General features: G+C 53.5%; 2 protein-coding genes across 3 annotated transcripts in view; one reads left to right on the forward strand and one right to left on the reverse strand.

The window, feature by feature from the left end:
* TLCD3B (TLC domain containing 3B) overlaps window positions 1-6,829 on the forward strand; it is a 75,460-nt gene extending 68,631 nt beyond the window's left edge. Inside the window, exons 4-5 of the mRNA XM_073648770.1 lie at window positions 4,877-4,972; window positions 5,068-6,829. Coding sequence (XP_073504871.1) covers window positions 4,877-4,972; window positions 5,068-5,394 — 423 coding nt within the window. The 3' untranslated portion in view covers window positions 5,395-6,829. The remainder of the gene's footprint in view (window positions 1-4,876; window positions 4,973-5,067) is intronic.
* A 5,716-nt stretch (window positions 6,830-12,545) lies between these two features.
* Window positions 12,546-22,160, reverse strand: MVP (major vault protein). Of its 2 annotated transcripts, XM_073648773.1 has the most exons (17): window positions 22,006-22,160; window positions 21,403-21,541; window positions 21,035-21,230; window positions 20,741-20,861; window positions 20,530-20,661; window positions 19,188-19,282; window positions 18,457-18,693; window positions 17,761-17,886; window positions 17,521-17,679; window positions 16,989-17,227; window positions 15,567-15,764; window positions 14,949-15,093; window positions 14,642-14,853; window positions 14,126-14,242; window positions 13,881-14,007; window positions 13,607-13,795; window positions 12,546-13,525 (listed from the first exon to the last, which is right to left on the reverse strand). In XM_073648773.1, exons 1-17 carry the CDS (start codon window positions 22,133-22,135, stop codon window positions 13,388-13,390), a joined length of 2,700 nt encoding a protein of 899 aa, XP_073504874.1. In that variant the 5' UTR covers window positions 22,136-22,160; the 3' UTR covers window positions 12,546-13,387. The 2 variants fall into 2 exon arrangements, with proteins under 2 accessions (XP_073504874.1, XP_073504873.1); XM_073648772.1 differs by having other exon boundaries at window positions 17,521-17,886.
* Window positions 22,161-24,698: the final 2,538 nt, after the last annotated feature.

Here is a 24,698-nt window from a genome sequence, read left to right on the forward strand (position 1 = left end):
CCTCAGACTGCAACAGGACAGTGGCCGTTATCTCCTGCGGCTTAGACAGCTGGATACAATGGAGGTGATCCTAGATCTCATCTTCTCTGGTGTCATTATAGATGTTCCAGAACAAATCCAGATCGCACTGGAGCTTAAAGCTGATGTCATAGATCCTGCTGGATGGGATATGGATCAGAGCGTAGACCTCAGACGCATTGAACTTCATGAAGTCTTTTAGGAGAACTTTCCCAATGTAAATTCTGGATGGGATGTTCTCCTCTGGTCCTGTATATTTTATCCTTACTGCGTTTCTCCTCTGAGGCGGGGGGTTCACTGGTCTGGTGACATTAGAGAACAGTCTCCTGAACTGATGGTCAGCAGATGGGTCAGTGCCGGAGCTTTCCCCAGCCGCAGATGGGTCAGTGCTGGAGCTTTCACCAGCCGCAGATGGGTCAGTGCTGGAAATCTCCACCGCTGCTGGAGGATTAGTGCTGGAGCTCTCCCCAGTCCCATGATTACTGACACCTGACTGTGCTGCAACAACACCCAGATCTACCACTGATTGCTGCACAGTATTATCTCCATTCACTGACATGGAGGGTTCAGAGTGCATTATAATATTTGTATTATCTGTTGCAGACAGACATTCACTAGCACCAGTGAGCGGGGTCTCACTCACAGCGCTGAGGGGGGTCTCACTCACAGTATCAGTACAGGGTGCACTTTCTTTCTCACTCTCAGCAGCTGAGCTCACTGCAGTTAACCCCTCGTTTGCTGGCACACTTTCCTCTGCAGCACTTTCTGGTGTCTCGGACCCCTCACATTGTGCCCGATATCAGCGCTGCACTTCTCACTGGGCTTCCTTGCTCCACAATGCTGTACACAGTTTTATATTTAATGTCCTTATTCCCTATGAAGCGTTTTCTGCTCACAGTCTGGGCTCTGGATTCTTTTTTTTTCTCTTTAGCCCAAGTCTCCTTTCTGGGCGCAGAGATTAAACCTTTCTCCAGTTTTTCTTTCCTGATCAGCAGCTCTCGGCTGCAATCATCCAGGCACTCGCACTTCATCAGCTTTACCTTAGGATCAGTCTCTTTCTTAATTTCTTCTTTTAGTTTGCTGATTTGCAATTCCAGCTTAAATATACTTTGCCTTGTAACTTTAGCATTTAATCCTCCAACATAACAAGCAGGTTTAGAAGACTCACCAGCCACCATCTCCAGCTTTCCATTACCATCAGGTGCAGGCTGCAGGCCGGACTCCAGACCAGGGGCTTTCCCTGGATCATCAGCCCAGCTCCCCTCCCCTCCACCTGGGTCAGAAGCCTCCGCCCTGCTGAGAGCTCACAAGCACACGTCTATCCTCTCCTATGGACAAGAATATAACTACTATAATACTGCCCCTATGTACAAGAATATAACTACTATAATACTGCCCCCTATGTACAAGAATATAACTACTATAATACTGCCCCCTATGTACAAGAATATAACTACTATAATACTGCCCCCTATGTACAAGAATATAACTACTATAATACTGCCCCCTATGTACAAGAATATAACTACTATAATACTGCCCCCTATGTACAAGATTATAACTACTATAATATTGCTCCCCATGTACAAGAATATAACTACTATAATACTGCCCCCTATGTACAAGAATATAACTACTATAATACTGCCCCCTATGTACAAGATTATAACTACTATAATATTGCTCCCTATGTACAAGATTATAACTACTATAATATTGCTCCCTATGTACAAGAATATAACTACTATAATACTGCTCCTTATGTACAAGAATATAACTACTATAATACTGCCCCCTATGTACAAGAATATAACTACTATAATACTGCTCCCTATGTACAAGAATATAACTACTATAATACTGCCCCTATGTACAAGAATATAACTACTATAATAATGCTCTCTATGTACAAGAATATAACTACTATAATACTGCCCCCTATGTACAAAGAATATAACTACTATAATAATGCTCCCTATGTACAAGAATATAACTACTATAATACTGCTCCTATGTATAAGAATATAACTACTATAATACTGCCCCCTATGTACAAGAATATAACTACTATAATACTGCCCTCTATGTACAAGATTATAACTACTATAATATTGCTCCCTATGTACAAGAATATAACTACTATAATACTGCTCCCTATGTACAAGAATATAACTACTATAATACTGCTCCTTATGTACAAGAATATAACTACTATAATACTGCCCCCTATGTACAAGAATATAACTACTATAATACTGCCCCTATGTACAAGAATATAACTACTATAATACTGCTCCTATGTACAGGAATATAACTACTATAATACTGCTCCTATGTGCTAGAATATAGCTACTATAATACTGCTCCCTATGTACAAGAATATAACTACTATAATACTGCCCCCTATGTACAAGAATCTAACTACTATAATACTGCTCCTATGTGCAAGAATATAACTACTATAATACTGCTCCCTATGTACAAGAATATAATTACTATAATACTGCTCCTATGTACAAGAATATAACTACTATAATACTACCCACTATGTACAAGAATATAACTACTATAATACTGCTCCCTATGTACAAGAATATAACTACTATAATACTGCTCCTATGTACAAGAATATAACTACTATAATACTGCCCCCTATGTACAAGAATATAACTACTATAATACTGCTCCTATGTACAAGAATATAACTACTATAATGCTGCTCCCTATATACAAGAATATAACTACTATAATACTGCCCCCTATGTACAAGAATATAACTACTATAATACTGCTCTTATGTATAATAATATAACTACTATAATACTGCCCCCTATGTACAAGAATATAACTACTATAATACTGCCCCCTATGTACAAGAATATAACTACTATAATACTGCCCCTATGTATAAGAATATAGCTACTATAATACTGCCCCCTATGTACAAGAATATAACTACTATAATACTGCCCCCTATGTACAAGAATATAACTACTATAATACTGCCCCCTATGTACAAGAATATAATTACTATAATAATGCTCCTATGTACAAGAATATAACTACTATAATACTGCTCCTATGTACAAGAATATAACTACTATAATACTGCCCCCTATGTACAAGAATATAACTACTATAATACTGCTCCTATGTACAAGAATATAACTACTATAATACTGCTCTCTATGTACAAGAACATAACTACTATAATACTACTCCTATGTACAAGAATATAACTACTATAATATTACTATGTACAAGAATATAACTACTATAATACTGCCCCCTATGTACAAGAATATAACTGCTATAATACGGCCCCCTATGTACATGAAAATAACTACTATAATACTGCCCCTATGTACAAGAATATAACTACTATAATACTGCCCCTATGTACAAGAATATAACTACTATAATACTGCTCCTATGTGCAAGAATATAACTACTATAATACTGCCCCTATGTACAAGAATATAACTACTATAATACTGCCCCTATGTACAAGAATATAACTACTATAATACTGCCCCTATGTACAAGAATATAACTACTATAATACTGCCCCTATGTACAAGAATATAACTACTATAATACTGCTCCCTATGTACAAGAATATAACTACTATAATACTGCCCCCTATGTACAAGAATATAACTACTATAATACTGCCCCCTATGTACAAGAATATAACTACTATAATACTGCCCCCTATGTACAAGAATATAATTACTATAATAATGCTCCTATGTACAAGAATATAACTACTATAATACTGCCCCCTATGTACAAGAATATAACTACTATAATACTGCTCCTATGTACAAGAATATAACTACTATAATACTGCCCCTATGTACAAGAATATAACTACTATAATACTGTTCCTATGTACAAGAATATAAGTACTATAATACTGCTCCTATGTACAAGAATATAATTACTATAATAATGCTCCTATGTACAAGAATATAACTACTATAATACTGCCCCCTATGTACAAGAATATAACTACTATAATACTGCCCCTATGTACAAGAATATAACTACTATAATACTGCTCCTATGTACAAGAATATAACTACTATAATACTGCCCCTATGTACAAGAATATAACTACTATAATACTGTTCCTATGTACAAGAATATAAGTACTATAATACTGCCCCCTATGTACAAGAATATAACTACTATACTTCTGCCCCCTATGTTCAAGAATATAACTACTATAATACTGCTCCTATGTAGAAGAATATAACTACTATAATACTGCTCCCTATATACAAGAATATAACTACTATAATACTGCTCCTTATGTACAAGAATATAACTACTATAATACTGCCATCTATGTACAAGAATATAAGTTCTATAATACTGCTCCCTATGTACAAGAATATAACTACTATAATACTGCCCCTATGTACAAGAATATAACTACTATAATACTGCTCCTATGTACAAGAATATAACTACTATAATACTGCCCCCTATGTACAAGAATATAACTACTATAATACTGCCCCCTATGTACAAGAATATAAGTTCTATAATACTGCTCCCTATGTACAAGAATATAACTACTATAATACTGCTCCCTATGTACAAGAATATAACTACTATAATACTGCTCCCTATGTACAAGAATATAACTACTATAATACTGCTCCCTATGTACAAGAATATAAGTTCTATAATACTGCTCCCTATGTACAAGAATATAACTACTATAATACTGCCCCTATGTACAAGAATATAACTACTATAATACTGCTCCTATATACAAGAATATAACTGCTATAATACTGCCTGCTGTGTACATCTTGTATATGGATATAATTTTTCTTTTTTTCAGCTGTGGAGAGAAGGGAAGGGAGACTTTTTCTTGGGGTGCATGCTAATGGCTGAAGTCAGTACCCCATTTGTTTGTCTGGGTAAAGTCCTGATCCAGGTGAGTGCGGTATTATACGGTGCAGTGCGCTCTCTGTTCGGACCCTGCGTATAATGACGTTGCCTTTTCTTCTTCTTCTTCTCTCCGTCTTGCAGTATAAGAAGCAGGACACCCTCCTGCACCGGGTCAATGGCGTCATCATGCTTGTGACTTTTTTCTGCTGCCGCCTGCTGCTCTTCCCCTACATGTACTGGGTGTACGGGCAGCGGGTGGGCTTGCCCCTCTACAGGGTCCCCTTTAACCTCTCCCCGGAGTACAACGTTGGTGCGGCCGTCCTCATGGCTCCCCAGGTTTACTGGTTTTACCTAATCTGCCGAAGAGCTTACAGCTTGTTCCAGCAGTGTAGGATGAGCCAGCGGCCCAGGAACGGACATCCGGTCGCCGACAGCCCCTCAGCCAAAGACCAGGACTGCTCACAGTGACCCCCCCATAGACGCTCCCACCCAACCGGCTCCAGAAAGCTCATCCCCAAATCCGAGACTCGGTGTGACTGCTGCGGCATAATGGACTGTGCCTTGCTGGATGCATCTACAGCACGGCCTCATGCACTGCTATAGAGGTCACCGGGGGTCTCCGGAGAGGAGAGGGGGCGCTAGGGAGACATCCTGACCTCTCTCTGAAGGCCACAGTATTAATGGATTCTACTACTGATTCCTCCTCCGCAGTCCTCTCAGTGACCACCGGGTGGCACTCATCCTTCCCACGACCGTGCAATATCCTCAGTGTCCACCAGGGGTCAGTGTTATTGTGCAGAACACAGCGTGGCCGACATCTCTGTGTAATCGGTGGATAAAAATCGCCTCCCCCCACCCCCCACCTGCAAAATAGGGCATAGGGGTGGTAGCAAATGCATCCTGCAGTGCTCACCGCGACCACTAGGGGGAAGGGTTAGGGTACAGCTCTGCGCTATGAAAACCCCACCATGGGGGTTATACTGGCCGAACTATATAGTGACCTCCACCTTTCTTCCCCTTTAATTGTGTGGGTGAGGGGTCCGCGCTTTCCGCATCCCTCCCTGTAGATATGGGAGAGTATTGGGCAGCAGCATGTTAGTGGTTAAGTCTAACTGCCCGGACAATTAGGGAATGGCTGCAATGAAATAAGCAAAAAAATAAAAAATAGAAAAAAAAATAATAATAAAAAATTTGCTGAAAGCTGCACATTTAAGGGTTAAGCATGGCGAGATATTAGCCAATCAGCCAGCTGTGTTTGCCTTGATCAGATCCCGGCGATCGCTGAGCACTCCGCCCCTTTTAGTTTTGTCACCGCTAATAATTTTCCATATATTTATTTTTTATGATATCTTAGCAATGGTCTGTCCCTTTAAAAAAAAAATAAATCCCCCCTGCCTTCCCAAGAATGGTTCAGTCCATAAAATGATGTCACCAAGTCCCCAGCGAACTGATGGGACACATTAATGTGTAAGAGTGGCGGCCGAGTGCAGCGATCAGATAATCCCCCCGTCAGTGTAGTAATGGTATAGTCCGGGTTTAAGCAGGGGAGGGACTTCTCGATAAAGTGGGAGGAGCTAGAGAGCCAGGTACGTTGTCATGTGTCTGTTCTCCACCAGGGGGCGACGTCTCGTACTGAAATGATATCTATTTTTCTAGGTTGCTGCTATTCCAGGGTTGTGAGCGGTTCTGATGGCTCCGCGCACACAGACCTCCTCGTCCTCCCGGCCCCCGCGGACCCCCGTACTTTCCGTCCTTATTTATTTATTTATTATTAATTTATTCCGCCTCTTCTGATTATTTTTGATGAATGTAAATATTTCAGCCGAGCGAAATGTTAGTAAATGTAACGCAATTTATAAAACGTGTACAAAGGTATTACCAGGATTAAACGCCAATCCAAAGAGCGGCTGTGGGGGTGCGTCATTGAGTGGGAGGAGCGGTGCATGCTGGGAGGAGGGCCCCCGGGCTCCGCACACGAGGGGCCCCCGGCCACTGCACACGAGGGGTCCCCGGCCTCCGCACACGAGGGGCCTCCAGCATCCACACACGAGGGGCCCCCGGCCACTGCACACGAGGGGTCCCCGGCCTCCGCACACGAGGGGCCCCCGGCCACTGCACACGAGGGGCCCCCGGCCTCCACACACGAGGGGCCCCCGGCCTCCACACACGAGGGGTCCCCGGCCTCCGCACACGAGGGGCATCCAGCATCCACACACGAGGGGCCCCCGGCCTCCGCACACGAGGGGCCTCCAGCATCCACACACGAGGGGTCCCCGGCCTCCACACACGAGGGGTCCCAGGCCTCCGCACACGAGGGGCCCCCGGCCTCCGCACACGAGGGGCCCTCGGCCTCCACACACGAGGGGTCCCCAGCATCCACACACGAGGGGTCCCCGGCCTCCGCACACAAGGGGCCCCCGGACTCCACACACGAGGGGTCCCCGGCCTCCACACACGAGGGGTCCCCGGCCTCCACACACGAGGGGTCCCCGGCCTCCACACACGATGGGTCCCTGTCATCCGCACACGAGGGGTCCCCGGCCTCCACACACGAGGGGTCCCCGGCCTCCACACACGAGGGGCCCCCGGCCTCCACACACGAGGGGCCCCCGGCCACCGCACACGAGGGGCCTCCAGCATCCACACACGAGGGGTCCCCGGCCACCGCACACGAGGGACCCCCGGCCACTGCACACGAGGGGCCCCCGGCCTCCACACACGAGGGGCCCCCGGCCTCCACACACGAGGGGTCCCCGGCCTCCGCACACGAGGGGCATCCAGCATCCACACACGAGGGGCCCCCGGCCTCCGCACACGAGGGGTCCCCGGCCTCCGCACACGAGGGGCCTCCAGCATCCACACACGATGGGTCCCCGGCCTCCACACACAAGGGGTCCCAGGCCTCCGCACACGAGGGGTCCCCGGACTCCACACACGAGGGGTCCCCGGCCTCCACACACGATGGGTCCCTGGCATCCGCACACGAGGGGCCCCCGGACTCCACACACGAGGGGTCCCCGGCCTCCACACACGAGGGGTCCCCGGCCTCCACACACGATGGGTCCCTGGCATCCGCACACGAGGGGTCCCCGGCCTCCACACACGAGGGGCCCCCGGACTCCACACACGAGGGGTCCCCGGCCTCCACACACGAGGGGCCCCCGGACTCCACACACGAGGGGTCCCGGCCTCCACACACGAGGGGTCCCCGGCATCCGCACACGAGGGGCCCCTGGTCTCTGCACATGAGAGCCCCCCGCCAGCCTCCGCACATGAGGGGCCCCTTCAGGCCTCCGCACACGAAGGGCCCCCCCCCCCAGCTTCCACACATGAGGGGCCCCCAACCTCCGCTAACCAGGGTCCCCCCCGGCCTCCGCACACAAGGGGCACACAGGAATAAGGCGCCAGAGAGAAGGGATAGGCCGTTTACTATCACCATAGAGAGCTCGGATCGGCCGGCGCAGGGTGGAGGCTCGTCGCCCGTCACACCCCGAAAGCACAAAACCTGCGGAAAGGAAGAGAAGTCTGTCAGGAGCGAGGAGCATGGCGTGAAGGGGTTAATTACAGCTCGCCATTAATTAGTCCGATCAGTCGTCTTATCCTCCAGTCACCTCCAGAGCTGCGCTCACTATTCTGCTGTTACATCGTGTTTTATCCTCTATTCACCTCCAGAGTTGCGCTCACTATTCTGCTGATACATCGTGTCTTATCCTCCAGTCACCTCAAGAGCTGCAGTCACTATTCTGCTATTACATCATGTCTTATCCTCCAGTCACCTCCAGAGCTGCAGTCACTATTCTGCTGTTACATCGTGTCTTATCCTCCAGTCACCTCAAGAGCTGCAGTCACTATTCTGCTGTTACATCATGTGTTATCCTCCAGTCACCTCCAGAGCTGCAGTCACTATTCTGCTGTTACATCATGTGTTATCCTCCAGTCACCGCCAGAGCTGCAGTCACTATTCTGCTGTTACATCGTGTCTTATCTTTCCGTCACCTCCAGAGCTGCGCTCACTATTCTGCTGTTACATCGTGTCTTATCCTCCAGTCACCTCCAGAGCTGCGCTCACTATTCTGCTGTTACATCGTGTCTTATCCTCCAGTCACCTCCAGAGCTGCGCTCACTATTCTGCTGTTACTTCGTGTCTTATCCTCCATTCACCTTCAGAGCTGCAGTCACTATTCTGCTGTTACATCGTGTCTTATCCTCCAGTCACCTCCAGAGCTGCGCTCACTATTCTGCTGTTACATCGTGTCTTATCCTCCAGTCACCTCCAGAGCTGCGCTCACTATTCTGCTGTTACATCGTGTCTTATCCTCCATTCACCTTCAGAGCTGCAGTCACTATTCTGCTGTTACATCGTGTCTTATCCTCCAGTCACCTCAAGAGCTGCAGTCACTATTCTGCTGTTACATCATGTGTTATACTCCAGTCACCGCCAGAGCTGCAGTCACTATTCTGATGTTACATCGTGTCTTATCCTCCAGTCACCTCCAGAGCTGCAGTCACTATTCTGCTGTTACAACGTGTCTTATCCTCCAATCACCTCCAGAGCTGCAGTCACTGTTCTGCTGTTACAACGTGTCTTATCCTTCAGTCACCTCCAGAGCTGCAGTCACTACTCTGCTGTTACAACGTGTCTTATCCTCCAGTCACCTCAAGAGCTGCGGTCACTATTCTGCTGTTACATCGTGTCTTATCCTCCAGTCACCTCAAGAGCTGCGCTCACTATTCTATCATGTGTTATCCTCCAGTCACCTCCAGAGCTGCAGTCACTATTCTGCGGTTATATCATGTCTTATCCTCCAATCACCTCCAGAGCTGCAGTCACTATTCTGCTGTTATATCATGTCTTATCCTCCAGTCACCTCCAGAGCTGCAGTCACTGTTCTGCTGTTACATCATGTCTTATCCTTCAGTCACCTCCGGAGCTGCAGTCACTATTCTGCTGTTACATCATGTCTTATACTCCAGTCACCTCCAGAGCTGCAGTCACTGTTCTGCTGTTACATCATGTCTTATACTCCAGTCACCTCCAGAGCTGCAGTCACTGTTCTGCTGTTACATCATGTCTTATACTTCAGTCACCTCCAGAGCTGCGGTCACCCCCAGTGATAATAGATAGTCATCACTAATGGTGGAGCTGGTGCATGCTCTGTACAGACAAGGAACCAGGAGGAGGCACCAAGGAGCGAACAGTAAAGTATCAGAATCGTGGCTGCAGCTTTGGCTGTGATTGGAGAGTTTGCTTTGCAGCGTTTCATGTCGCTTTCTGTCTGGAGGAGATGAGATACTCACACGCGGCAGAAGACGTGATACAAGATGAGGATGATGAAGGCCAGCACCGCGCCCAGCAGCACGATCCGCAGGATCCGGGCCTCCTTCACTAGAGGACATGGACACATCATCCCCAGCAGTAACTACCCCCATCATGTACCCCGAGACCTACTGCAACCCCCAACATCACTCTTATCATTGGCTCCTTATGTTCCTGGGAAACCAATATGGCCGCCATCCGGGCTCCTCGGGGGCGGTCACTGGAGAAGAGGGCGGAGCTTCACCACTCCGCCGCTGGTCATAGAGGTGGGGGATAATGGTGGCCATTTTGGTTGCTCCGGGAGTTAACCCTTCATACTCCAGGGGTTTTACCTCTCGTTTCCATTGAGGAGACTTCTCCGATGACGCTCGAAATTTCGGCGGTTTTGATTTGGTCGTCATCAGCGTAGTCAAAAAACCTGGGTGTGGGGCTGGGGGCGACGGCAGAAGGCTGGGGGGCGACACCAGGGGGCGCCGCGGGGTGTGAGACTGAACGAGGACGCTCCGTGCCTGTGAGAGGAAGCAGCAGCGACATTCAGGGGCCCGGCGGCCATTATTGCATAGTGACTCTCACATGTGGGGGAATCGGGGCGAAACACAAAGGGGTCACCTGTAATCACTGCAAGGAACACCGAGAGCAGCCACCAGCAGAGGGCGACACTCGCCTCCATCTTCCTGTGGATTCTGCTCCGCCCACCGCAGTGACATCACACAATGATCTGTGACATCATCACTGTCTGGAAGGCGGAGACCATGGTGGCACATGGAGCGCCCAGGAATGGGAGTGGCCAGAGGGGGCGTGACCAGAGGGGGCGGAGCAGATTTACCAAACTTATGGCAGAAAAAAGTGTATAATTTATTACGGAGCATCTAACGCCGCGGTGGACGGAGCTGCAGTCCTGGTAGATCCTCCCTCACCCGGCAACACATTCATTCTGACCTGGTCCAGCTGCCACAGCTGAGGATTTGTTACAGTGTATAAAATGTATCAGTCTGGTCTGGTACAGGGTGACGAACCCGCAGCTGTGAGGTAGATCAGGTCAGGACATATTTTTAGCTATTGGATGGAAAGGACAGCCCAATTCCAGGTGCCATTACTTACACAAAGGATGCCCCGCCTCCAGGATGTCCTGCCCCCGCACACAGGATGCCCCGCCCCCAGGACACACCACATACAGGACGCACCACACACAGGACGCCCCGCCCCCAGGATGCCTCACCCCCACACACAGGATGCCCCGCCCCTAGGACGCCTCACCCACAGAACGCCTAACCCACACACACAAGACGCTCCGCCTCCAGGATGCCCCGCCTCCAGAATGCCCTGCCCCCACACACAGGATGCCCCGCCTCCAGGATGCACCACACACAGGACACCCCGCCCCCAGGATGCCTCACCCCCAGGACACCTCACCCACACACACAAGACGCTCCGCCTCCAGGATGCCCTGCCCCCACACAGGATGCCCCGCCTCCAGGACGCACCACACACAGGACGCTCCGCCTCCAGGACGCACCACACACAGGACGCTCTGCCCCCAGGACGCACCACACACAGGACGCTCTGCCCCCAGGACGCACCACACACAGGACGCTCTGCCCCCAGGACGCACCACACACAGGACGCTCTGCCCCCAGGACGCACCACACACAGGATGCTCCGCCCCCAGGACGCACCACACACAGGACGCCCCGCCTCCAGGACGCACCACACACAGGACGCTCCGCCCCCAGGACGCACCACACACAGGATGCTCCGCCCCCAGGACGCACCACACACAGGACGCCCCGCCTCCAGGACGCACCACACACAGGACGCTCCGCCTCCAGGACGCACCACACACAGGACGCTCCGCCTCCAGGACGCACCACACACAGGATGCTCCGCCCCCAGGACGCACCACACACAGGACGCCCCGCCCCAGGATGCCCCACCCCCACACACAGGATGCCCCGCCCCTAGGATGCCCCCCCCACACAGGACGCACCACACACAGGACGCCTCACCCCCACACACAGGACGCTCCGCCTCCAGGACGCACCACACACAGGACGCACAGCCCCCCCACACAGGACGCTCCGCCTCCAGGACGCACCCCACACACAGGACGCTCCGCCTCCAGGACGCACCCCACACACAGGACGCTCCGCCTCCAGGACGCACCCCACACACAGGATGCTCCGCCTCCAGGACGCACCCCACACACAGGACGCCCCGCCCCCCACACAGGACGCCTCGCCCCCACACACAGGACTCCCTGCCCCCAGGACGCACCACACACATGACACCACACTGATAAGTTTGTTTCTAGGTTTATTAGTGATTTCTGCCCCACAGCGGGCTTAAGGCACAAGTCAGAACCTGAGAACATCGTGCAGGATCTGAACAGTGATTGCAACAGTGCAAGGAGGGATGGAGTGGAGTAAGGACACAGGCTGGTACATAACAGTGCTGGAGAGCAACTACCGCGGAGGAGCAGCACAGTACATACCAGTGCTGGAGAGCAACTACCGCGGAGGAGCAGCACAGTACATAACAGTGCTGGAGAGCAACTACCGCGGAGGAGCAGCACAGTACATAACAGTGCTGGAGAGCAACTACCGCGGAGGAGCAGCGCACTACATACCAGTGCTGGAGAGCAACTACCGCGGAGGAGCAGCACACTACATACCAGTGCTGGAGAGCAACTACCGCGGAGAAGCAGCGCACTACATACCAGTGCTGGAGAGCAACTACCGCGGAGGAGCAGCACACTACATACCAGTGCTGGAGAGCAACTACCGCGGAGAAGCAGCGCACTACATACCAGTGCTGGAGAGCAACTACCGCGGAGGAGCAGAACACTACATACCAGTGCTGGAGAGCAACTACCGCGGAGGAGCAGCACAGTACATAACAGTGCTGGAGAGCAACTACCGCGGAGGAGCAGCACAGTACATAACAGTGCTGGAGAGCAACTACCGCGGAGGAGCATCACAGTACATACCAGTGCTGGAGAGCAACTACCGCGGAGGAGCAGCACAGTACATAACAGTGCTGGAGAGCCCAGGCCAGCAGGACACATAGCATGAACAGGGGTGGGATAGGTAGGAGGGGGCAGAGACCAGGGTTTGTCACATGACTGAGCTGGGTTGGGGGTTTCCTTCACTTCTCGCCATCTTTCTTTTGGGGTCCGATGCCGGGGAGCCCCAGGAGTCCGGTCGCGGTGCTGAAGAGGTTGATGGGAGTGGAGCCGTCTGTGATCAGCGTCGACTGGATGCCCAGACCCTGCAGCAGCTTCACCTGGGAGAACAAAGGGTTAATGGTCAGACTGCAGGCGCGGTAGCTGCGGGCGCAGTGCGGGGCGAGGACGGGGGCACCCACCTGCAGCTCCGGCCCGGCCAGCGCGATGTCCCGCAGGGTGCCCGCGCCGATGGCCTCCGTCATTCCCCGGAACTTCTTGATGGCGATGTCGGACAGCTCCTGCTCCTTCTCCACCTCCAGCTTGTTCTTCTCCTGCAGATACTTCAGCTCCTCGCTGCGAGCCTGGCGCAGCCGCTGCAGCTCCGCGTCCTGGACATGGCAGAAAGAGGGCGCTCAGGAGATAGCCACACCCATGAGGAACCCGCCAGCACCGCCCCAGCTCAGCACTACCCACCGTCTCTATGGCCAGGGCCTCCGCTCGCAGCTTGGCCTGCAGCACCGCTCCCTCGCCCTCGATCTTTGCGGCCTCCGCTTTGGACTGCGCTTCGGCTTTTGCGGCTCCAGTGCTCTCTACGACGGTGCTGATGATGGAGAACACGGGGTTAAAGGGGCATCCCGACCACAGACATAAAACCTTCTATTCACCATTAGGGGGCTCATCCCAGGACCCCCATACCCAGGGCCTCCCTCCTCTCGTACCTCAGGGCCTCCAGCTCCAGCAGCTCCTTGCGCGCCCTCTCCGCTTCCGCCTGGTCAGTGATCCGCTGCCTCTCCAGACGGCCCTTCGCCTCTTGCTCCAGTCTTTCAGCCTCGTGTCTGCAGTGCGACAGCAAAAAAAGGGGTTAATATCCCAAATAACTGCTGGGTGCAGTACCCACTATCACCACCGGGCAGCACTGCAGGCTCAGGAATGTCTCAGTACTGACAACCCTCTCTGTTAACCCTTTTGTGTCTGTTCTCATTTATCTTAATGGGGGGGGGGGTGTTGCGCTTTCTCCAATGATTTAAGAGCTCTGCTTACTGCAAGTGAATATAAACAATCTTGTAAAATCCCTTATACTTCTCACAGCTGAGACTTTGATACAATTGAATCCAGTCTGGATAATCCCCCCCCATGAACAGTAACGTGACAATGCACGAATATGGAGGAAAAGAGATCTTGGAAACAGAGAGGAATCGAAATAGAGGAAAGTATTGGGGTCCGCGGGGGGTCACCTGGCCGTCGCCTCCTGGGAGTTGGTGGTGATCTCGATGGCTAGCTGCACGCTCTTCTGCAGGGCGTCCCGGGTGCGCTGGTCCACGGGCTCCACCGATTGGATGTCCACGCTGGTGATCACCAGGTTGTTCTGCGGGAACTTGAAGGAGCTTCGGATCTTCACCGAGTCGTCGAAACCAAAGACGGCCGAGCAGATGATGCGGTTGGAGTTCTGGGTGCGAGAGGAGAAGAACGCAGTCGGCCAACATGGCGGCACAACATCATTGGGGCCCCTAGAAATGGCAGTCGTGGCCCCTTATGTCTCACCTTGTGGAAGTCGTCAAACTGCACCGAGGCCACGGCTCCTCTGATCCGGGAGGCGATGGCTTTACAGGCGTCACCCACGAAGTCCGGGACGCTGAAAATGGTTGACGCCTCCAGCGGATCGGTCTTATCCTTTATCTCGAAATGCCTGCGAGAGACGGAGAACACCGAGATCAGCGCCTTCAGGGACCTAGCTCCTCCCACCTGACTCTTTAGAGACTAGTCTGTAGGCATGTGACCCATCTCGGTTCTGCTGATTGGCTGTCAGGGATCACAGGGGAAGGGGCAAGTCCTAATCAATCTCCGTGACGGTGTTTGGTGCAGTTGTGTCCTCTAATTCCGGGTCATTAGGGGGCGAGATCCTTCCTGATGACTGGTTCCTTTAAGAATTTACTCCATCTCATCTCATGACTCATTTACAAGAGTTTCCTCACCAACCAAAGAAGGAGGAACAAGAGATTCCCCAAATATTTCACCGATGAGTAGATCCAAACACAAAGACGGGAAACAGTGACTAAACATCGCCCATTACCCAGGAAAGTGTAGAAGGATATAAAGGGGGAGCGCATAAATAACAACTCCGTACACCCCGACCTCAGCGACCTCTGACCTCACACTCACCAGTTGTACGACAGCTGGATCTGGAGCCGCGCGTGATCCGCCGTCTCGATATTGATGAGGTCGGTGCAGAAGTCCGGCCCCAGGAGAAGGCAGATGGCCTTAATGACGTTGGAGCGTTTCGGGGTTCCTCCGGAGAGACTGAGGACTGTGAACTGTTCATCGGGTCCCAGGATCACCAGCTCAGGGCCAAACACAACCCTGCAAGACAGAGTGAGAGGGATAAATACAAACCCCAGCAAGAGTATGAGATCACCCCCAACGTCCTCATTATAACAGAGTAGATAATATGATGCCTTCTGCAGGACAGTGTGGAAGCATGCAAGGCCCGGGAGAGAGAAGCGCGAGGCCGGGCCCGGGAGAGAGGAGCGCGAGGCCGGGCCCGGGAGAGAGGAGCGCGAGGCCGGGCCCGGGAGAGAGGAGCGCGAGGCCGGGCCCGGGAGAGAGGAGCGCGAGGCCGGGCCCGGGAGAGAGGAGCGCGAGGCCGGGCCCGGGAGAGAGGAGCGCGAGGCCGGGCCCGGGAGAGAGGAGCGCGAGGCCGGGCCCGGGAGAGAGGAGCGCGAGGCCGGGAACGGGAGAGAGGAGCGCGAGGCCGGGAACGGGAGAGAGGAGCGCGAGGCCGGGAACGGGAGCGCGAGGCCGGGAACGGGAGAGAGGAGCGCGAGGCCGGGAACGGGAGAGAGGAGCGCGAGGCCGGGAACGGGAGAGAGGAGCGCGAGGCCGGGAACGGGAGAGAGGAGCGCGAGGCCGGGCCCGGGAGAGAGGAGCGCGAGGCCGGGCCCGGGAGAGAGAAGCGCGAGGCCGGGCCCGGGAGAGAGAAGCGCGAGGCCGGGCCCGGGAGAGAGGAGCGCGAGGCCGGGCCCGGGAGAGAGGAGCGAGAGGCCGGGCCCCGGAGAGAGGAGCGAGAGGCCGGGCCCGGGAGAGAGGAGCGAGAGGCCGGGCCCGGGAGAGAGGAGCGAGAGGCCGGGCCCGGGAGAGAGGAGCGAGAGGCCGGGCCCGGGAGAGAGGAGCGAGAGGCCGGGCCCGGGAGCGAGAGGCCGGGCCCGGGAGAGAGGAGCGAGAGGCCGGGCCCGGGAGAGAGGAGCGAGAGGCCGGGCCCGGGAGCGAGAGGCCGGGCCCGGGAGAGAGGAGCGAGAGGCCGGGCCCGGGAGAGAGGAGCGAGAGGCCGGGCCCGGGAGAGAGGAGCGAGAGGCCGGGCCCGGGAGAGAGGAGCGAGAGGCCGGGCCCGGGAGAGAGGAGCGAGAGGCCCAGGATAGGTGTGAGATGTAAGACCCAGGCCAGGCATGAGGCTTACGCAGCATGTCACAGGATGTGAGCAAATATTAACTCACAGTCGCAATGTCGCAGCCAAAACTCATCACTCATCCCTTTAGGCCGTAAAATGATTATCATGGGCGGGAGGCAGAGAAGTTGTGGACGGCTCACCTGGCCTTCTTCTCCCGGTAGTCATACACTTGAACGGCAGCATTATGCGGCACTCGGTAAGTGACCACTTTGGTCTTGTCTCGGGGTTGCGCCTCCTGTGTTCTGGCCCCACGGTTGGATCTGTCCGCCACGGGGTCCTTACCAGAGGCCAGGAGGGTCTCCACATTGGGAGGAAGCTCCTTCTCCCACTGCTCCTCGTCATGTGTCAGCATGTAGGTGTGCCCGACGACCGCCCGCACCTGGTGGAGGCAAGAGCGCAGGTGGAGTCATCTGTAGTGCATAGTGTAAGGCACAGGCGTGTCGTGAGGAAAGGGTTACACCTGGTGACCGCCATGATGGGGATAATGAGGACGACCAGGATTTGGGGTGCGGCTCGTCTAGGATTTCAAAGAGCGACATCCATGATCTATTCCTGACCACAGTGATGACTGATGAGGACACAGATGGAGCGCGGCCGCCCACGTGTCCCCAGCCGCGAGGCTAGATCTCCATGTGCTGCTGATGGGATGATGGTGGTGATAGTCATACTGACCTTCCCTGTTTTGATGTCTCGAACATAAATCCCTTCATTCTCATCCAGGGGGATGGACTGTCTCCGCACCACAACCTCCACCTCCACTGGGGGGACGTACTCCAGGGGTCCCCTGATCATCCAGCGATCTCCAGGTTTTCGCTCTACATCGTTCCCATCCTGGCAACAGAGACAAGCAGTTGAGTTATGGAAGAGAGGAAGATGAAGAGTCCGGGGGTCGCCTCCACGGTTCATACCCACCTCATCCTTTTCCTCCAGGACCTGCAAAGCTCTCAGGACCAGACCCTCCTCCTCAGACAGGATGTAGACATCTTGGATTCCTGACTCCAGGTCTTCTCCAGGCTGCAAGAAGAAGGACTTCTCTCCCTGCACAGGAGAACAGAGGCTCAGCTAGGCCGCGCGGCAGAGGAGCAGGGGCGCCGCTAGGCCGCGCGGCAGAGGAGCAGGGGCGCCGCTAGGCCGCGCGGCAGAGGAGCAGGGGCGCCGCTAGGCCGCGCGGCAGAGGAGCAGGGGCGCCGCTAGGCCGCGCGGCAGAGGAGCAGGGGCGCCGCTAGGCCGCGCGGCAGAGGAGCAGGGGCGCCGCTAGGCCGCGCGGCAGAGGAGCAGGGGTGCCGCTAGGCCGCGCGGCAGAGGAGCAGGGGCGCCGCTAGGCCGCGCGGCAGAGGAGCAGGGGCGCCGCTAGGCCGCGCGGCAGAGGAGCAGGGGCGCCGCTAGGCCGCGCGGCAGAGGAGCAGGGGCGCCGCTAGGCCGCGCGGCAGAGGAGCAGGGACGCCGCTAGGCCGCGAGGCAGAGGAGCAGGGACGCCGCTAGGCCGCGCGGCAGAGGAGCAGGGACGCCGCTAGGCCATATTGTATACCACTTGGTCTGCTCATCATACATGTTGGATGCGCTGGTTTTCCGTCATCACTGTGGGAATATTAACCATTTCCTTGTTACCTTCACAACTTTCTTCTGTCCGAGTTGCGGTTTGCCGTCGGCGCCCACCGGGTCCAGGATGACACAATACTGCCGGCTGTTGAGGGTGGTGATGTCCACGACTCCCACCACCTCCTCGTACACGTTGGGGATGTAGGCCTCCGTGTCCTCCATGGTGACCAGCCATTCCTCTCCGGTTCTCCGCAGATTCCGCTTCTCATCGTTGAATGTCTTGGTGGCTCGGATGTGCAGAGCTTTCTAGAAGGAAAATAATCATTGGTCCTCGGGGTTCTGCCACTTTAAGAACTTTCCCCCTGATGATAAAACAGGAAACTCTGCAAACAGGGAGTGCACAGTGTCAGGTAGATTGTGGAAAGCCGCCCTCTCACACATGCGGCAGGTGTTCTCTTATTGTAGCCGAGGTCACATATCTACTGTGTAGGTGGAAGGGCGAGGCCTGGCACCCCCGACCTGGGTACACACCGGTCACAGCGACATAAAGACTTTTACACTTACTCAACAGAGCCCATAAAAGTCAGCGCTACGGGGCCCGGGAAATACAGGGGCCCAATGCAGAGTCCACTCTGGGTCTTTCACGGTGAAGCTTTAGAAAGCAACACCATCGTGGAAAGTGTTGTACCAGAACAACCAGTAACCAGAGGCCAAGGCTCCTGCTGTGTCCCTCCTCCATGATTTACACTGCAGCTCTGACAATTTAGATTGGATGCAGACAGAACGGTGTTGTGCTTTACCTTGTCTGTCAGGACAAAAGCGTCTACAACATCCACGACCTCTTCATATACACCTGGAAGATACGCTCCGACCTTCTTCACCAGCCATTCCTCCCCTACAAGGAGCAAAGAAGAGCGAGACCGGTGACGCCGACCGAGGCCAGCACACTGACCGGAGACGCCGACCGAGGCCAGCACACTGACCGGAGACGCCGACCGAGGCCAGCACACTGACCGGAGACGCCGACCGAGGCCAGCACACTGACCGGAGACGCCGACCGAGGCCAGCACACTGACCGGAGACGCCGACCGAGGCCAGCACACTGACCGGAGAAGCCGACCGAGGCAAGCACACTGACCGGAGACGCCGACCGAGGCAAGCACACTGACCGGAGAAGCCGACCGAGGCAAGCACACTGACTGGTGACACATCGTATGTAGACCGACCCATTATATACAGACAGAGCACAGACCCGTCATACGCAGATCGATCCACGGAGCACAGACCCGTCGTACGCAGACCGATCCCCGGAGCACAGACCCGTCGTACGCAGACCGATCCCCGGAGCACAGACCCGTCGTACGCAGATCGATCCCCGGAGCACAGACCCGTCGTACGCAGATCGATCCCCGGAGCACAGACCCGTCGTACGCAGACCGATCCCCGGAGCACAGACCCGTCGTACGCAGTCCGTTCCCCGGAGCACAGACCCGTCGTACGCAGACCGATCCCCGGAGCACAGACCCGTCGTACGCAGACCGATCCCCGGAGCACAGACCCGTCGTACGCAGATCGATCCCCAGAGCACAGACCCGTCGTACGCAGATCGATCCCCAGAGCACAGACCCGTCGTACGCAGATCGATCCCCAGAGCACAGACCCGTCGTACGCAGATCGATCCCCGGAGCACAGACCCTTCGTACGCAGACCGATCCCCGGAGCACAGACCCGTCGTACGCAGATCGATCCCCGGAGCACAGACCCGTCGTACGCAGATCGATCCCCGGAGCACAGACCCGTCGTACGCAGACCGATCCCCGGAGCACAGACCCGTCGTACGCAGACCGATCCCCGGAGCACAGACCCGTCGTACGCAGACCGATCCCCGGAGCACAGACCCGTCGTACGCAGACCGATCCCCGGAGCACAGACCCGTCGTACGCAGATCGATCCCCGGAGCACAGACCCATCGTATGCAGATCGATCCCCGAAGCACAGACCCGTTTTACAAAGACCGACCCATGGAGCACCCACCCGTCACACGGAGACTGACACCCGTCACATGGAGACTGACCCCTGGAACATACACCCGTGGTATACAGACTGACCCCCGGGTCACTGACCCCTCATATGTAGGCTCACCAGTGACTCTAGCACGGTCCTCGCGGTCCTGGCACTCTTTGCGCGCCCGCAGGCGGATGGCCTGATTGTGCCGGATCACTGTTGCTTGGATGGTCTGTACCACTTCCACCTCCTTCCGGGGGATGTAGGTGCCTACATGGGGTGACATGTCACATCTCAGTGCCCCCATATTAGAGGCGCACAGACACTGCTCATCTACATCAGATCCTACCTGGACCCTCGAAGAGCCACTCGTCACCGGCCACAAACTTCTCATTGTCATCCTCAAAGTCCAGCAGAGCCTTCAGGTGCAGGGCGGTGTTGGCGAGGACCACGGTCAGCGGGGTGATGACCTGTGCCCAAGAGGAAAGAGTTAATCGATTAAGTCTGTGTATTCTAATTGGTGGCCACAGTGGTTAATGAGTCACGTGACTTTCCTGCTGCCTGACTCTTTGCAAACAGGAAGAGTCAGGGGGGCGGGCTCATTTCTGATTGGCTATTCAGCAGTAAATATAGATTCACGCACCAGCTGCTGCTGCTCCCCCGGGTACAGCGGGAACGGATCCTGGGCCAGCCGGATCTCTCGGTCTCCATGTCGCAGCTTGGCCTGTCCTACGTCATCGAACTGAACGCTGCTCCCGGCGTCCCGCAGCACCGGGTTCTGGATCACACAGTAGTGACGCGGCGGCACCATCACCATGCGGACCGGGTGGAAGAGAACCCTGCAGGACATAGACAACCCGCGTGAGTCAGCAGAGGGCGCCAAAGAGCAATGGCGGAAGCTCCGGCCGCCCAGGAGGGGCCCCCGTATCAGCGACGAGCAGATCAGCTGTGACTGGAGAGACCCCTTTAAATTCATACGCCCCCCAGATCCCCGGCCCGCGAGGGTCTCACCTCTCATTGTCCTGCCGGATGTAGGTTTTGGGTCCGGTCTCCACGCGGGAGATGTTGCTGTTCTGGTCCAGTACATGGATGTAGTGATACGGTGGGATACGGATGATGGACTCTTCAGTCATTCTCAGGCCGGCCACAACTGGGGGGGGTTGAGAAGACGCCATGATTAGCGATACCATAATAAACCGGATATTATAACTCGCCCATGTCCTGCGGCAGAAGCCGCCATCGTGTGACCTTCATATTCTGCCCGGGGGGGCGTGGCCTGGTCTATGACATCATCGCGTTTTCGCCATCGTCCACTAACATAAAATATAACCTCCGTATTCGCCGCTTTATTAATCTACGTGATTAGGAAGTGAAAGCAAAAAAGTAAAATCCCAACGTCCCCCCCTCCTGGACGGACGGGCGGGCGGACGGACGGACGGCTGCACCGAAGCACACTCTATCTGCGCCGCAGAGCCCACACCGCCACTTCTTCTGCAGGACGTTCCCCTCCCCCGGTCTTCTTTACATTTCCAGGAAGTCCTGCGCACCCCCCCCATCTGTGCACTCTGGTGGCCGCACAGGGACAGGCGAGACCCCCCAACATTTCCCAGTTACCTTCCCAGTGCTCCCAGCACAGCAGATCGAAGGAGGAAACAGAAATAAGGAAGGGAGAGGAGGGAGGGCAGTCCGCAGCAGCCGCTCCTCTGCTCCACCTGTCATGTGTCCGGGGTGGAGCACTCATCATCCCTGCAGGGTTTATTATTACGACATGTTGCAATGAAGGGGTTAATGCTCCTGGTAAAGCCGCGTTTACACCTGCGGTTTTAGGGTCGGGGCCCTTATTATTGGAGCAGGTGAAAAATATCTTAATAGAGGGGGCGAGACCCCACGGAGCCCCCCTGAGCGCACGGGGACCGCCATGGTGACAATTTGCAATAGCGAAGGCGGTGTCTGTCCGGCAACTTTGTGATCTGAACGTTACGTTATTTTCAGGGTTTTTTTTCAGGCTGAAAATAAAATCTCCACACCTAAAAACAGTTCCCAAAAAAACACGTGTATTTTTTTTTTTTTCGGTGCAGTTTTTTATATGTTTTCCACAAGGTTTTTGATGCATTTTATTCACACTGATTTATGTGGATTTTTCAGCTCAGAAAAATCCACGTGTTAAAAAAAAAAAAATGCATGTGGTAATTGGCTTAGTTTTGTAAAGACGCGTTTGTTAATGCTGCTCTGTTGCTGTCTTTTTTTTGGGGGGGGGAGAGGCATTTATCCGTGTGTTTTTTGTTTGTTTTTTATACTTTTTTAATATTAATGTGGTGTGTAATAATATAATGTGATTTTGGTGCGTTTCTGTTCTAAAAAAACTTTCAAGAAACCTAATGGAAAACCGTGGGGCGAACTGCATTTTTCATGCGCCAAAGAATCGACATGCAATAAAAATCGCTACAGGCGCAATTACTCGCGCTAATATTGCAAGTTGCAAAGAAAATTTAATTTTTTTTTTATGTGGCTTTAGGCCCAGAATCTGCACCAAAAACGGCATAAAAAAACTCATTGTGAACGTACCGAAATATGAGGTCAGTAATAAATAAAATTTTGGAGCGCCACAAAAAACTTCCTACAAAATATATTTTAAAACCTGTAAGATTTTGCTACTAATTACATGTGGAAAACGAGCGAAAAAATAAACGCGACGCTTTTTCTAACTTGTGGAAAAAAAAATGGTGTGTTTTTTCTCATACAGATGAATGAGTTTCTCGTTTTTAAGCTGATTTGAAGCGGTTTTTGATGTGTATTTTGGTGTTCCTGGACCGAGACACTGTAACAACCACTCAGCTGTGATTCTGATGACTATTTTCCAACAAAAAAAAATCCTAAAATCGGTTAAAAGCGGGGATCCGCCTCTGTTTGTATGATGTGGAGATTTTCGCATATCTGAGACACGAATATCAGCTGCGGATTTCTCTGCAGGGTTTTTTTTTGTAAATTCCCCATCTGAACATGGCCCAAAGGGTTCATTCTGCCCCGGGAAGTGAGAGGAGCCCGCTGGGGGTGGTAGTACAGACACTGCCCTGTGCGTTCGCAGCTTATGGCGCCGGGTTGTGTGCTCAGTGTGGGATGGTCGGGGCGCGGCGGTCGTCCGTTATTCTGGGGATTATGGCGTTGACTTTCCCCAGGTGATTGTGGCGCTGAGCCGAAGCCGCCGGGTGAAGAGGAGCCGGTTCTGCCACATATCAGGTTTAGGTGGAGATCAGAAAGACAAAGGTCCAAGATAATGAGACATGGCCGCCCGGGGGAGGGGCTGTTATATATATAGGTATATATCACAGCCACACATGGGCGGCCATGTCTATATGTATATGTGTAGTCAGTGACGCCATATCACCGTGGTCAGACTACAGCGGCACTCAATATTCAGGGGTGAGCAGGTTCTCAGCCCCTGAACATAAATGTGAAGATTTCCATTCACTGACAGCAAGCAGAGAACATGAAAATGGTGGAAAAACAAACACAACGATGGAGATTAAGAAGAATGTGTTGCCCCTAGAAACCAATCACTGCTCAGCTTTGATTTCATATGCTGCGCTGGTAAAATGAAAGCTGCTCTGTGATTGGTTACTATGGGTAGTAATGATCTCTGTGGCAGCAGCAACGCTTTATATCCTGCCTGGTGTTCACCGTCACCACAGGCCCCAGTGTATCTGCTGCTATATTTCCTGTTACCCCGGATACTGGTTACCTTACACCTTATTTGCATGGTTTTGCATGTAAGCATTCAACCCTTTTATTGCCGTCTAGGCCTCCGCAGGTGGGGGAGAACTGGGTGCAGCGCTGACAGGACAGCGCCTCCTGCAGTACAGCAAGAATCACAAGTCCCAGGGGTGCAGCTCTCTCTCTCCTCCGTCCCAGGGGTGCAGGGCTCTCCCTCCTCCGTCCCAGGGGTGCAGGGCTCTCCCTCCTCCGTCCTGGGGGTGCATGGCTCTCTCTCCTCCTTCCCGGGGGTGCATGGCTCTCTCTCCCTCCTGTTCCCCTGGGGTGCATGGCTCTCTCTCCTCCGTCCCGGGGGTGCATGGCTCTCCCTCCTCTGTCCCAGGGGTGCAGCGCTCTCCCTCCTCCGTCCCGGGGGTGCAGCGCTCTCCCTCCTCCGTCCCGGGGGTGCAGCGCTCTCCCTCCTCCGTCCCGGGGGTGCAGCGCTCTCTCTCCCTCCTGTTCCCCTGGGGTGCATGGCTCTCCCTCCTCTGTCCCGGGGGTGCAGCGCTCTCCCTCCTCCGTCCCGGGGGTGCATGGCTCTCCCTCCTCCGTCCCAG

The sequence above is a fragment of the Phyllobates terribilis genome, unplaced genomic scaffold, assembly GCF_046119375.1.
Source record: "Phyllobates terribilis strain yellow unplaced genomic scaffold, ASM4611937v1 Scaffold_9__5_contigs__length_417890890, whole genome shotgun sequence".
Lineage (NCBI taxonomy): Eukaryota > Metazoa > Chordata > Amphibia > Anura > Dendrobatidae > Phyllobates > Phyllobates terribilis.

Bases quoted from the DNA above. Each gene is read 5' to 3' on its own strand.
- MVP (XM_073648772.1), bottom strand. From the start codon at position 22,135: ATGATGAGTGCTCCACCCCGGACACATGACAGGTGGAGCAGAGGAGCG. The intron at 17,228-17,520 runs GTCAGTATGACT...TGCCTCCACCAG, and splicing joins GAGACATCAAAACAGGGAAG to GTGCGGGCGGTCGTCGGGCA. The intron at 14,243-14,641 runs GTGACCCCCCGC...GTCGCACTGCAG, and splicing joins TCCCAGGAGGCGACGGCCAG to ACACGAGGCTGAAAGACTGG.